Raw genomic sequence first — 13,713 nt, 5'->3', positions numbered from 1 at the left:
TTTTTGGAAGCACTTGACCTGGAGCTAACCTGGACTCCCATCACAGCTGATAGTTAAACCTTCCAGTGGAGATTTCACCATTGGCCTTGATGCAAAGAGAATCAAGAGATAGTATTGTTACAACGTGCTCTTTATTTCATGGAGGATGTGAGCTGGTTTGGAAGCTTCAGCTAAGAAGCAGCATAGAAACCTACTGCGTTAATATTTCTGTAAATGGAACTTTATTGGAGCTAATGAAAACATGAGGATTTAGGTCAGTTCACAGTCCCATTGACTCCAACTGGGTTAATGCCACAGAAACTCAAATATGTCTCAGGAGGCTGCTGCTGGATCTTTTGGTTTCATGGCCCAATCTATAACCAACCTAAGACTTCAGTGTAAAGTAACCAGCTCTGTTTGCTTCATAATTACGTTAAACTTAAATACTGCTGTATTAGGCAGATTGGACACTGAAATGCCAGTTTCAGACCCCATACCTGGAGATGCCATGCATGGAACCTGGGACTTCCTGCATGTGCTACAGCTCTTCCCATTTAAAAGTCTTCCTAAGTGAAAATGGAAAATAAGTTGCAGTTCCTTGACATTGAGACATAACTGAGAAGTGGCTGGGAAGCGCATGGTTTGCGTGCAAGGAACAGCAGAACCCAGTGAATAGTAAGAATAATTCCCAGTGAATCTGTAGGTTCCATTCCTGGAAGGTTTTTGAGACAGAACTGAATGAACATCTATTAGTTCTTGTATACTTCAAGATCTTGGGCAGACAACCCCAGAGGTTCATTACAGCTTATGATGATGAGTAACCAGCAAAAGACCCATAACAGCAATATGACCATCCAAAGACAGACAGACATCATTAAACAGTTATATTTATTGGTATGAATTCAAAATCTTCTCTCTTTTTAATCTAAATATTTTACATCTTATATATTTGATCCTTGATTAAACCTCTTGTAAGTTGCTAATCATTAATGGGGTTTTTATTGTTACTGTGCAAACAGTTCATTCATGCTGGTGACCTATCAAATTTCACAGACATGGTCTTTAATTGGATTTATTCATTTCTAATCTGCTTAAGCCCTGGGTGCTGTAATGCTTGACTAAATATACATTCGGCACCCTTATTTAAACTGGTAAAATAAATGTGAGATTTGGACTTTGAATATATAAATGCAATTGTTATTGTGTACCTAACAGTAGCAGAGGTGGAGGGAGGAATCGTAGAAGGAATTTGAGGGGTCAGCATCTGGTGTGCTCCTAGTGAGAAAGTTAGGGATGAGGGATATAAAATTGCAAAACCTATAATTCAAGAAAACAGACTCTTCCTCAAGATCATAAATGGGCAGTCCAATGTACTTCATCTATGGTGCCAAAGCAAGATAATCTGATGCCAATGAAGCCTATTGTACACCCCATACATACACTGAAAGCACACATTGTCCAAAAAAATGAAGAAAAGAATTGTGGGAACTGTAGTTTATCCCCACACACAGCTACAATTTCCAGCATCCTTTAAAAAACTACAGTTCCCAGGATTCTTGGGGAGGGTATGCTTTGAATACATGGTGTGTATGCAGCCTAAGATTCCTAATATCAGCAAAGGCACTTTCCTGTTGAATCAGTAACCCTTGCACTGGCAGTTATTTTAAGGAGAACCTCAGGCCTCTCTATGTAACCCTCAGGGTGCTCCCCAGACCTCCCCCCTCAAGCGACGCATATCTCCAGTCCTCCTCTGGACCCTCCTCAAGTCTTTTTGCCTGACTCCAATGTGTCCTTGAAATGTGATCAAGTGTCTTGCTTGCCTGAAGGAAGAAGAAGAGATTGTGGATGTGTAGAAAAACCAACCAGCTTTTGTATGGCTGAAATGTAACCTATCGTACAGAGGTCATAGCCATTGACCTGCCCACACTTGCCTCTCAACTTGCAGAATTTTGCCTCTAGATCCCTAGAATTATAGAAATGTTTATTTTGTACCCACCTATTGACCCTGTGTAGCCCATAACAGTCCAAGGAGGTTTTAAGCACTTGGAAACAACAACAAAATATACAGTGAAATCTTTCCAGCGTCCTGAAAGGTTTGTTTTGTCTGTCATTACTTGAAAAGCCAAATAAGTTTATCTTTAGATTACACATAATACCTTCAGTTATTCATTTTAAATGAACAGTTCCCAGGGTTCCATTACATTCTATCATCAGAAAACAAACTGGGAGAAGAGCATTATTACCATATTTTCCCCTAAAGGTGAAAGCATATGATATCCCCGACAGGTAACATATTTTTAAATGTCAGCTCCTTGTCTTCTGACTCTGTCATATTCAGTTATTGGTAAGTCATTGTACAGTCCAATCCGCCTTTTCCTCCCCAGTGACACCATTGAGCAATTGTCATTCTATCCAGCTGCAGCAGGGCAGGAGAAGGAAATCAGGACCACTCCATCAGCTCTTAACAAGATAGCAGCTCCATAAGGCTCCTTCCTCCATCAACTGACAGTCTGCAGCAGAGGGAGATGTGGGAAGCTGGACCAAAAGCCAAGAGACTAGAATCTGCTGGCTTCTCCTCTCCTTGCACTGTTTCAATTCCAGCTGACCCTTGGAAGAACTTTGTAAGAATGAATGGCAGGAGAAATCCAGCCAGATGAGTGGGGTATTAAATAATAGAATTATTGTTGTTGTTATATTCCTGGGTTTGCTTTTTCTTCCTATTCTCTCCCAATCTACTTTCCTATTGTGTCCTGTCCTTTAGATTGCAAGCCCAAGGGTGGGATTGTAATCTTTTTAATGTGTGATTTTAGTGTATTTTTGGTTTCTGTGGAAAGCCGCCCAGAGTGGCTGGGGAAACCCAGCCAGATGGGCGGGGTACAAATAATAAATTATTATTATTATTATTATTATTATTATTATTATTATTATTATTATTAAATCTGTTTAGGAAGTTTCTTTAAGAGTGGGGTAAAAGTACTCTAAATAAATAAATGCTTTGGGGAAACATTGGGTTTCCTTCCCAGACTGCAACCATGTGAATCAGGTTCCCATTATCCCTGACCACTGGTCCTGCTAGCTAGGGATGGTGGGAGTTGTAGTCCAACACAGCCAGAGACCCAAGTTTGGGAAACACTGTCCCTGGGCATTTGCAAGTTCATGACGTTTTACAGTAGAACCAAAGGTCACTTGCTTATTACTCCTTTTCCTGGCCATGCCCCCCCTCTTCAAAACAGAGCAAAGCAATTCTGTCAAAGCAAAGGAGAGAGAAGAGAATCAATGCAAAAATCTACTTAATTGGCAGTAACGAGAAACAAGCCAGCCCACTGGCCCACCAGATGTGCCAGGTAAACCGCTATAACCAGCAACTGTGATCACTCCATCAGCAGCCACAGGATGTGGCTTTTTAATCACCGCAGTGACAACATTATTAGCAACAAAAGAAGCACCTGAACTTTCTCAATTAGCAAGCCTGTGGGCTGGGGATACACAATCCAAATCAAGCAATCTAAAATAATTACCACACCTAGATTCTCTAAGTATTCAGAATTAGCAAGGCAGACTGGAACCAATACCTAAGGCAGCACAAGGAAGGAAAATAGTGGGGAGAGGGTGTAAAAAGGAGTGGGCAAAACATTCACTGTCCCACAATTTTTTACAGAAATGTTATTATTCAGATTCCCTATGGTCAAAGCATGTTGTTGAGACAAAAAGAAGTGCTGAGCTCAGGGTGCACCTTGGGGCATAGGCTGACCAGAGGGAAAATGGAGGAAAAGTGCTCCCCCCACACACAGTCAGTTCCCTGCTCCCCATTGGTAGACCCCTATGGTCACTTGAAGGAAAGGTGCTTTTCACAGCCTCTCCCTCCCCTATAAATATACTTCCCCTCTTCTGTGCCCCCATCAAATACTGTTCCCCTCATCTGGATCCATATCTATTGATTCTGCTGCAATGCCACCAACTTCCTTAAATTTAATACAATGGTACCGAAAGGGCTGCTTTTATCGGATTTCTATGCTAGCTTTACCAGCTTTTCTCTCTGTCTCTCTGACTACACCCTCACCACACATCTAAAGCACATGGCTTCCCCCAAGAATCTTAAGTTCATTAAGGGTGCTGGGAATTGTAGCTCTGTGAAGCGCAAATTATTGTTCCCCAGATTCTTTGGGGGAAAGCAGTGTGCTTTCAATATATGGTCTCTCTCACTCTCTTCACTGAAAGCACATGACTTGGGTTGGCCTAATATAGGTATTCTTGCTCTAATATGGACCTTGGCTACTTTTACCTTTTTGTAGCATAAAAACATCACACAAGTGAGCCAAATCACATAGTACTTTCTATGACACCTTGCATAAAAGCAACCCTAGACATGTCTGTTCAGAAGTGAGTCCCATTGAGAGCAATGGGACTTTATTGACAGGTAAGCCAGTACAGCCAGAAATAAATTACAGATGGTGGGAGAGAATCTCCCCTTAACTACCCTTTAACAACTCTACTCCTGAAAACAGAAAGCAACTAAGTCTGCACTCTTGTATGAGTGTTTATCTATTGAACACAGTGGGATGTACTTATGAGTTAATATACCTAGGGATTGCTCTGTGCACTGCATTAAGAGGTAACAAATTCACATGGGAGTCACCTTGAGTATGCTGTCTAATACCATCCATGTAGACCTCTACCTCTGGCAGTGCCTAAATATTAACAATGATGGGATAAAGAGTGAGGGCAAAAGTCAACACTTTCATTACTCTTCCTCCCCCTTTCCCCCCTATATTTTATTAGTTTGCTAACTGAACCCCTTCTGGTCACCCCACCTAGTTCCATGCAAGTCTCCATCCCTTTGAACAAGAAAGAAATCATGGGGCTTTGATAGAGACTCTGGATAAAATTAAGAACTTCAAACTCCCAGGTTTCCCCCCCCCCCCTTTTGGGGAGCAAAAGAAAAACAGATGTCCTGTTTGTTAAGTATAAATAACTCCGTACGTTGAAACCTTTCTTTTACGCTGCATTAAACTTTATTTAATGCAGGGTGCCCCCTTCAACTGTAAAAAGGCGGAGAAGGAGCAAACTCAAGGGGTGACAAAGCCCTAAATCTTGTTCTTTCCCCTCTAGGGAAACAGAAGAAGACAGGAGGGAAAAGCTTTCAGGCAGATGAAAGAACTTTGTGGATTCCTACCAAGCTTGTGGAGAAGGATGGGCCTTGTCAACTCAAGCCCTGGGCCAAAGAGAGTTTTCTTGGCAGGACTGAAATATTTGCCTTTTTTTATGACCCCCACTTAAAGCACTTCCATGACAGGCAAAATAAAAAGAAGAGCACCTTTGATGCAATCCATCAAGCACTTATTTTTCTCCAACAGCCCTTCTCCAAGACTCATGGGACTGGCGCCTTAGCAGAACTTTGGTGTGCAATGCCCCAATGTTCATGTGAGTTGACACAGGCACTCTGCTGGGGAGTAACAAGAAACCTCGTGGGATTTAGTACTTACGTGAGCACGTAATTGACGCTGACGATGCAATGAGGCCGTGAAGATCGGCTGTTGTGGACAATGGTGGCGTAGCTCTGCACCCAGACCCAGCCACCTTGCTTGGCCAAGAAGCGATAGTATTTTGTGGTAACTTGACCTTTCACTAGCACTGAAAAAGAAATAGAAGGGCTGATTTATTTAATGAGCAGTTACTCCATTTCTGTTTTACCTTCAAAGAGGAACTCTAACAAATCTCTACAAGGGCTCCATTTTCTTTATTATATTTCAGTGATTTAACTTGTGCCCTGCTTTTTAGAAAGCTCTGGGCAACCGGGTGGTCTCTTATCCAGAACTACTTCCCTTTCGCTTCAACAAAGTTGAATAGCGTTGAGTGGGACCAATTAGAAGTGAACTCGGAGAGATGTTGTCGGTGTTTCTCAGCAAAGAAATAGAATGTGGTTTTACCAGTCCTCTATATTCGTGTTGATGTACATTAAGGTCATTGGGCACATTATGTCTTTTCAAGAGTGGCACCTCTCCAGACCACCACATCGACTTACACTGTGGTCCTCCATAAGTTGTTGGACTCAACCTCCCATCAGCCCCAGCCAGCGTGGCCAAGGATGGTGGGAGTTGTGGTCCTCCACCTATTTTGAAAGAAGCCGCACTTCCCATTACAATTCTGACCAAAGTGGTGGCAGATGGTAGAAACGTAATGCTCTACTGTAAGGGCATGGCAACTCAAAAGCACAATCAATCATTAACAGCAAAAGTCAGTCTACTTCACAGCCAGGGTGTCAATCAAATTTAAAATGAGTCTCTGGCATGTGATTATTATGTTACAGGAGTTCACAAGTGTCAGCAGTTAGATTAAAAGGCATTCTTATGGTCTCTAGTGAAAATGCCTTTTCCTGGCAGTCATGAGAGAGACTAAAGGCTTTGTAGTGTCTACACTACTAAAGAGTTCAGCTGTCATGACCTCCTTCTCTGTCAAACATCAACATAGCAATTCTGAAAGCAGACTGAGCTACAGTTCTATACACACTTACCTGGGAGTAAGACCCACTGAACTTAATGGGAATTACTTCTGAGCAGCCATAAAAGATTGTACTGTAAAGCTGCCTAACTATGAATTACCAAACTTTAACTAACAAATTTGACACTGTCTTTGTAATGCAGATATTGAGAGCTCACCCTTGTCCCAAATTTGGTTAAATATATTAGAATTTAGACTGAACACTCAAAATCTGAGACTCAGAATTAACAAAATATTTTGCAAGCCTGCCTTTACCATGTTTACTTAAATGTCTCATTGTTTTCAGCGGCGCTTTCAAGTCAGTGCATGTAGAATGGCAGCAATTAAAAGTGCAACACACATTTAAAGCTATAGACTTATAGATTTAATTAGGATGGGTCCCAAAAGCTGTGGACCATAACCAAAACAACCTGGATTAATTGGATTTAAGACTTTTATGTTGCGTTCATATGGCCAGAGGTAATAGAATAAATCAGACCTCCTCAGAGAGGATGATCCCCTATCAGATCTTTGATCCCCTAACACTGCAGTGCAGGGCAGCTCAGGGACATGCCACGGGAAGATCTAGAAGGTTCTAACGCCGTACCAGCCACACCCCTGCCACCCCACCTACAACAAGCCCAAGATAAATTTATGTCCACTGAACTGTCATAAACCAATCCCCTTTCATCACCTCTCCCAAACTGGGAGTTGTGTGTGTCTAGAAAAGGGCATAGGATTGCACCATTAAACTGCATTCTGTACCCACTTACCTGGGAGAAAACCTCACTGAACTCAGTTGGATTCCCTTCTTTGTGGAAACGTGTAGGATTGTGCAGTTAAAGTGACACAAAACCCCAGTCCTTCCTGTGCAGTGTCTCCAACTTAAGAACAATTTTGCAATCACTTCTATTTAGTCTGAAGTCTGCAGTAGCAGGTAGGGCTAACCCTTTGTGTGTTTTGGAAAGACACTACCCACCTTTAACAGTACCCACTTTCCCCAGCAGGAAGATGTAGTTACAGAATACCTTTCACCAGCTGAATTTCTGTCTCTATCACCATTGTGGTATGTATTACAGTTACAAGCACAGAGCTAGGAAAGAGCAAACCAAGCAGCAAGCCGGTTTAAGCAGTGATGAGGATCTGCTCTGGAAAAGTGCATTCCAAGCCACTAACATCAGATGATTCTTTGAAGCCCTGCCCTAAATTAAAATGAACCTTATAGGATCCACACCCTTGTAAATATAATTAGAATCAGGGACCAACACACCAAAAGAGAGAACCCAAAATTAAAGGTTGGCAAGGAGGTAGTATGGATTTCCCATCAAAATCACTTGACAAAAATTTTAAAAATTGTAATTGATTTGAAGACTAAACCCAAAGTGTTCTTCTGTTAAGAAGTTGCATTCCCACTCATACCAGGCTTGAGAGGCGATTTCTCACAGCCCTTTCTCAAACCATGTCATTTATTCAAGCCAAATCTATTCCATCACCCACCATTAACACATCATAAAGCAGTTCAGCAGAAGGCATGAGGGAAGTGCATATCCTTTGTTGCTTTCTAAAAATAAACCTAGAGGGGTGGAGTTGGGTCTCTTATTGCCTTAATAGGCCTGAGATTATTTTGGAGTTAAAGAATGACATAGGAAAACTCATCTACACATCCCACCCCCTCCTACACAAAAGTCAAGTTGATTATCCATGAAGCACATCTATTCCTTTAGCTTGCAGTATAATCGAGCACTTTCTTTTTTGCCATAGTGGTGGGGTGACCAACGCAAAAGAGGACCAGGGCCCCTGTGCCTTACCATCACAGTGCAGGAGAGGGGCTTTCAACAGGTATGGTTTGCAAGGCGGAATCCCCAATTTCTGCAAGACGATGACAAGGTGCAGGAACCCTGGTCCTCTTGGACTCAGCTGGAATCTCAACCCCTAATCCCAAACACATCATCCCTTCAGACTATGAAAGAAAAGATACCTTTTTGTCAAGTGGAGTACAAACTGCCCCTCGTGTGCTTAAGGCAGGCATAGGCAAACTCGGCCCTCCAGATGTTTTGGAACTACAATTCCCATCATCCCTGACCACTGGTCCTGTTAGCTGGGGGTGATGGGAGTTGTAGTCCCAAACCATCTGGAGGGCTGAGTTTGCCTATGCCTGGCTTATGGTTAAAGGGTGGCGGTGGAGACAAATTTGCTTTGTGTTGGAGACTTTTCCTCCCTGGGGTCTTATTTCAATTGAATGGTGCTTTGGGGAAATGTTTCAATTGTGCTGCCTACTCTTTCTCTTTCTTTCTCCCGGCTCCCAGCAGCTACCGCAATCCTATGCATGCTTGTCCCCATGAACGCAGCACGACTTCCATCAAGCTTGATTGGGATCGCACGCAGCTACGTGGGAAATACCCAAGTAAGACAGCCCACCAGCCAGCCCACTTTGACTTGGGAGTAAGGCCCAGGGAACTCAGCGCGACCTGCCTAGGCGAGGGGCTTCAAGCGTGCTAAGAGGAGAGGCTCCTTACGCAGGTGATGAGCGCAGCGCAAATGGAAAGTGTCGCAGCCGTGGACGTGGTGGTAAAGCGTCTTCTCGATCAGGTCCTGAGGCTCGTAACCGGTCAGCTCGGCTACCCTGCCAGGAAAGAGAGAGACACAGAGAAAGAGAGAGAGAAAGCCGGTCGGTTGCTTTGATTTGGCACGTCGGTGCTGTTAGGGCGAGGGGAGAGGAAGCCCCGACGCCGACCTACCGGGAATCGAGGAAAATGAGCTTCATATCCAGGCTGGCCCGGAACATGAACATATTGCTGTGCAGCTTGATCTCCGTCACGGCGCTGGGGGGCAGGGAATGGCCGACCGCCACCAGGCCGACGTTTTGGTAGCAGCCGTCGAAGGGAGACATGTCCAGGCTGTACTGGCGGATCTTCAGGTAGCCGCTGCAGTGAATGACCTGTTGGGGAGACACAGAGATCCGCTCAAGTCGAGAGGGCTGTTCGGGTTGCCCTTCGTGGTCAGCGATCTGCGAATCAGCTCGCGCGCAAACAGAAAACTCTCCGGGACGGAGACTGTCAAACAGTAAACCCGCGAAAGAGGGAGTGTGGGAGCCCCACTCGACACCACGGATGTGCCTCAATGTAGTAAACGCGCAGAGGATCGCGCAGCTGGTCTCCCCTCCCCTCCTTTTCGGTCCCTGTTAATCGTCTGGTTGGGACTACAGCGCCAAGGGTTGATTTTGCGCGCCTGAAGGGGCCACGGCGGCCAGGCAGGACTTTGTTTATCAGTTTACAACCGATGCTTCTCAGGGAAATAAGCTTGCACGCTCTCTTGTGTCTATTTGCAGGCCGCTTTTCCGGGTCCCCATTCAACTGGTCGTAAGGAGCGTGCCAGCCTCCTAACGATCTTTTCTTTCTTCTTCAGGATCAACGCGCTACTCCCCCTCAGTCATCCGAATGAAACCAGGTGACGTTCACCTGCCACTCATCTTCCACTGTGATCAAGTGGAGTGCCTGCATCCTCCAACCAAGCCTCAATTACGAGGCTTATTATCTACACCTATTGACTCTCAGCAGAACGTGAGAACAGTGTAAACTTAAATGTATTGCGTTTGAGGTCTGTGCAGAACGATTCCCCCCCCCCCCTTTAATTGCCTCTGGCGAGAGGTCAATATGCATAGGATTGGGGTGCGCGCTTTCACGTGTTTCCGAGGAAGTGAATTTGTTCACTGGGGCTCACTCCCAGATAAACGTGGATAGGATTAAAGCCTTGGGCTGCAGTCCTATGCCCACTTACCTGGGTGAAAGTTCCACCAAACTCAGTAGGACTTAGTTCTGAGTAGACAGACGCACTGTTGACTCTCTCACCCAACTTGGTCGCGTGGTTTATTTGCGATGACAAAATCTATTACTACATCTCTCTGCGTGTGCCCGATATAGATCGGCTGGCAAAACACTTGGAATTACTGGAGAGTCAGTAGGACGGAGTCTCAGGGCGATTGCTTGGCAGCCTCCCTTTGAATTACGTGGGCTACCTTGCAGCCGGAGGGGCAGTTAGTTCTCAAGCCTCTCAAGAAAGGCGTCCTCGACAGAATTAGGCACAGTCCTGAAGCAAGTAAAAAATCGGAAAACAGGCCTTCCCTCCTTCGGAAACTACGCAGTTATTCACACAACTAAATTCCCCGCAGTCGAATATTATGCACGTGATTTAGTGCTCAACAGACTTGCTCCAAACTAAGTTAGCCCCGAAATCAAAGGAGTTTTCTTCCAGAAAACACAAGGCTCTTGGAAAACACTGCAATAACGCGATCCTAACCATGCCTACTCAGAAGTAAATCCAATTGAATTCAGTGGGGGGTTACTCTCAGGAGTGAATATTGCAGCTCAACAAGGTAAGCTGCTGCGTTATGACAGGCAGGCACTCTGAGGTCTCTTAAAGCGCCTCCCTAGGCATATCTCCTCGGGGGAAAGTTCACTGGGATTTGTTCCTAGAAAGCCGTGCATACGATCGCAGACTTCAGCAACCCAACTCAAAAAAAGTGTGCAGGAGAGCAGGGAGCAAGTGCCACCACTGATGTCACCGGAGGGGCGGTGGCGTCATCTCCTAGGATGCTATTGGCCAACCCTCTGCCTGTAAAATAAGCTTTATTCAGAGAGAAACCCATCCACTAAACAGAAGACGAGAGAGGTGACATCAGCATATGGGGCTAAAGGGTAAACTGGCACATTTTTTGTTGGAAAATTCCAAAGCCCCTTTTTTGTGGTCAACCAAAACGTCAAGCCATCGTGAGCATGCGGCGGAGTCCTTCTGAACTCTTCCTGAGGCTGAATTTTTAAAAGCTGGCATGGTAACTGAAGCCATATGTCCTCATTGGTCAACTGGGCATAGCTATGGGGAGTTATCATGAAGAGCGCCTGCACTTCAGAAGGTATCACTTCACCACTGAAAGTATGTAAGATAAAATGTAAAGGACCCCTGCACAGTTAAGTCCAGTCAAAGGTGACTATGGGTTGTGGCACTCATCTTGCTTTCAGGCCGAGGGAGCTGACGTTTGTCCACAGTCAACTTTCTGGGTCATGTAGCCAGCATGACTAAACCGCTTCTGGTGATGGAAGTCAGAGCACACTGAAACACCATTTACCTTCCTGTTGCAGTGGTACCTATTTATCTACTTGCACAGGCGTGCTTTCGAACTGCTAGGTTGGCAGGAGCTGGGGTAGAGCAACAGGAGCTCACCCCATTGCCTGGATTCGAACTGCCAATCTTCCTATCAGCAAGCCCAAGAGGCTCAGTGGTTTAGACCTGAAGCAAGCCAACAACCAGATCCTAAATATGTTTACTCTGAAATGTCTTCCACTGACAGCACTAGCCTGGACTTTGGCAACTTAGTTGGGAGTAAGTGCCATTGACCACACTGGAGCTTAAAAAGGTAAAGGGACCCCTGACCAGTGACCGACTCTGGAGTTGCAGCGCTCATCTCACTTTATTGGCCGAGGGAGCCAGCATACAGCTTCCAGGTCATGTGGCCAGCATGACTAAGACACTTCTGGCAAACCAGAGCAGCGCACAGAAACGCCATTTACCTTCCCTCTGGAGCGGTACCTATTTATCTACTTGCACTTTGATGTGCTTTCGAGGGAGCCGATGTTTGTCCGCAGACAGTTTTTCCAGGTCATGTGGCTAGCATGACTAAGCCACTTCTGGCGAAACCAGAGCAGCAGCACCTTCCCGCCGGGGTGCACTTTGATGTGCTTTCAAGCTACTAGGTTGGCAGGAGCCAGGACCGAACAATGGGAGCTCACCCCGTCGCGGGGATTCGAACCGCCAACCTTCTGATCGGCAAGTCCTAGGCTCTGTAGTTTAACCCACAGCACCACCCCCTTCCCTTTACGGCCTCCCAAAATCTCCAGGCCCAGAACACTTACAGTGAGAGCCTATGTGTGTTTACTTGGAAGTAAATCCCAACCCTTGACCTCCAGGGGAGTAAGCTGCTCAGCATAACCACATAAGAAGAGCCTGCTGGATCAGGCCGGTGACCCATCTGGTCCAGCATCCAGTTCTCACTGTGGCCCCCTAGGTCCCTGTGGGAAACTTGCAAGCAGGGCCCGCGCACAAGAGCTCTCTCCCCTTCTGCCGTTTCCAGCCTTATTTTCTCTATGCAGAGGATTTGCACAGCCTTTAAGTCTTACCGAAAGCAATTACTGGGATTTTGAGGGTCTTACTCCCAAATATGCAGAGGATTGCTGGCTCACGGAATAATCCTATGCCTGTTTACCCAGAGGTGAGTCCCGCTGCGTGGGGCTTTCTCCCAAACAAGTACGCAAGGAACCTCAGCCTTCACTGGGATCAAGTCCCCGGGAAACGGGTGGGATTGGCTGCCAAGTAAATGCGCTTCAAATCGAGGTGGAAACATGCAATGCTACACAGCTCCAACTGGTCCCGATTACTGTAATCCTATCAGTGAAGGTTTCAAAGCACCCTTGTCTTTGTAAAGTCCAGGCGCAAACAGTTCTTCGCTCTGCCGCTAGTTGGCGCTCGTGAGCCCACCTACCTTGTAGCCTCCGCAAGTCAGCCCGGCGTTCCTCTTGGCCAAGACGCATTTCATCCTTAGGAAGAAGGAGCGCTCGATCTCGTACTCTAGTAAACAAGAGGGCACAATGCGCATGTCAGGGAAGAGGCTGCTCTCTGCCGCCGGCCACTGCCTTCCTTCCCACCCGCTGCTTTACTCAGTGAACTTTACCCTGAACGAAATGGGAATGGTACGGCTGATGGGCGGTGAGGACGGCGGTCATCTCGTCGTGGTCGGCTGGGTGGATGTACTCGTAAATGCTGTTGCCTGTCAGCTCAACCTGCAAGAGGGAGTCATCGGGGGCAGGGGAAAGAAAACAATAGAATTGTAGAGTTGGAAGGGACCCAATGGGTCATTTAGTGTTCAACCCCCGGCTATATCTTTCTTTCCATCGATGAGGACGCAACGTGTCCCCATTCTATGCCCCGGGTGATCTCAGCCACCTTCAGCCCCTTAAGCCACTCGACGGAATTGAGCCTCTTCTCTCTTCGGGTTCTGGTCTGGAATCTGAAGCACCCACGAAGGACATCAATTCACACCATGAAAAGGAACAAGGCTCCTTCAAATTAGATGGACAGTTCAGGTTCAGTTGCAAAATGGCATCTGCACCAAGCAATTGGATACCTTAAACCAATAATGGGGTGGTCCTGTCCAGACGTTGTTGGACTCCAGTTCCCATCAGCCCCAACCAGCATGGCCATTGGACA

The 13,713-nt window shown here is 45.8% G+C and overlaps 1 protein-coding gene across 1 annotated transcript in view; it reads right to left on the bottom strand.

Annotated features, from left to right (window-relative positions):
- SIM1 (SIM bHLH transcription factor 1) overlaps positions 1-13,713 on the bottom strand; it is a 59,397-nt gene that overhangs the window by 19,422 nt on the left and 26,262 nt on the right. Inside the window, exons 5-9 of the mRNA XM_028723047.2 lie at positions 13,178-13,286; positions 12,989-13,074; positions 9,195-9,394; positions 8,973-9,079; positions 5,463-5,610 (exon numbers count right to left, since the gene is read on the bottom strand). Of these exons, the coding sequence (XP_028578880.2) occupies positions 5,463-5,610; positions 8,973-9,079; positions 9,195-9,394; positions 12,989-13,074; positions 13,178-13,286 (650 nt within the window). The remainder of the gene's footprint in view (positions 1-5,462; positions 5,611-8,972; positions 9,080-9,194; positions 9,395-12,988; positions 13,075-13,177; positions 13,287-13,713) is intronic.

This window comes from Podarcis muralis, chromosome 3 (genome assembly GCF_964188315.1).
Source record: "Podarcis muralis chromosome 3, rPodMur119.hap1.1, whole genome shotgun sequence".
In the NCBI taxonomy this organism is placed as follows: domain Eukaryota; kingdom Metazoa; phylum Chordata; class Lepidosauria; order Squamata; family Lacertidae; genus Podarcis; species Podarcis muralis.
This window is presented reverse-complemented; position numbering and strand designations above follow the sequence as displayed.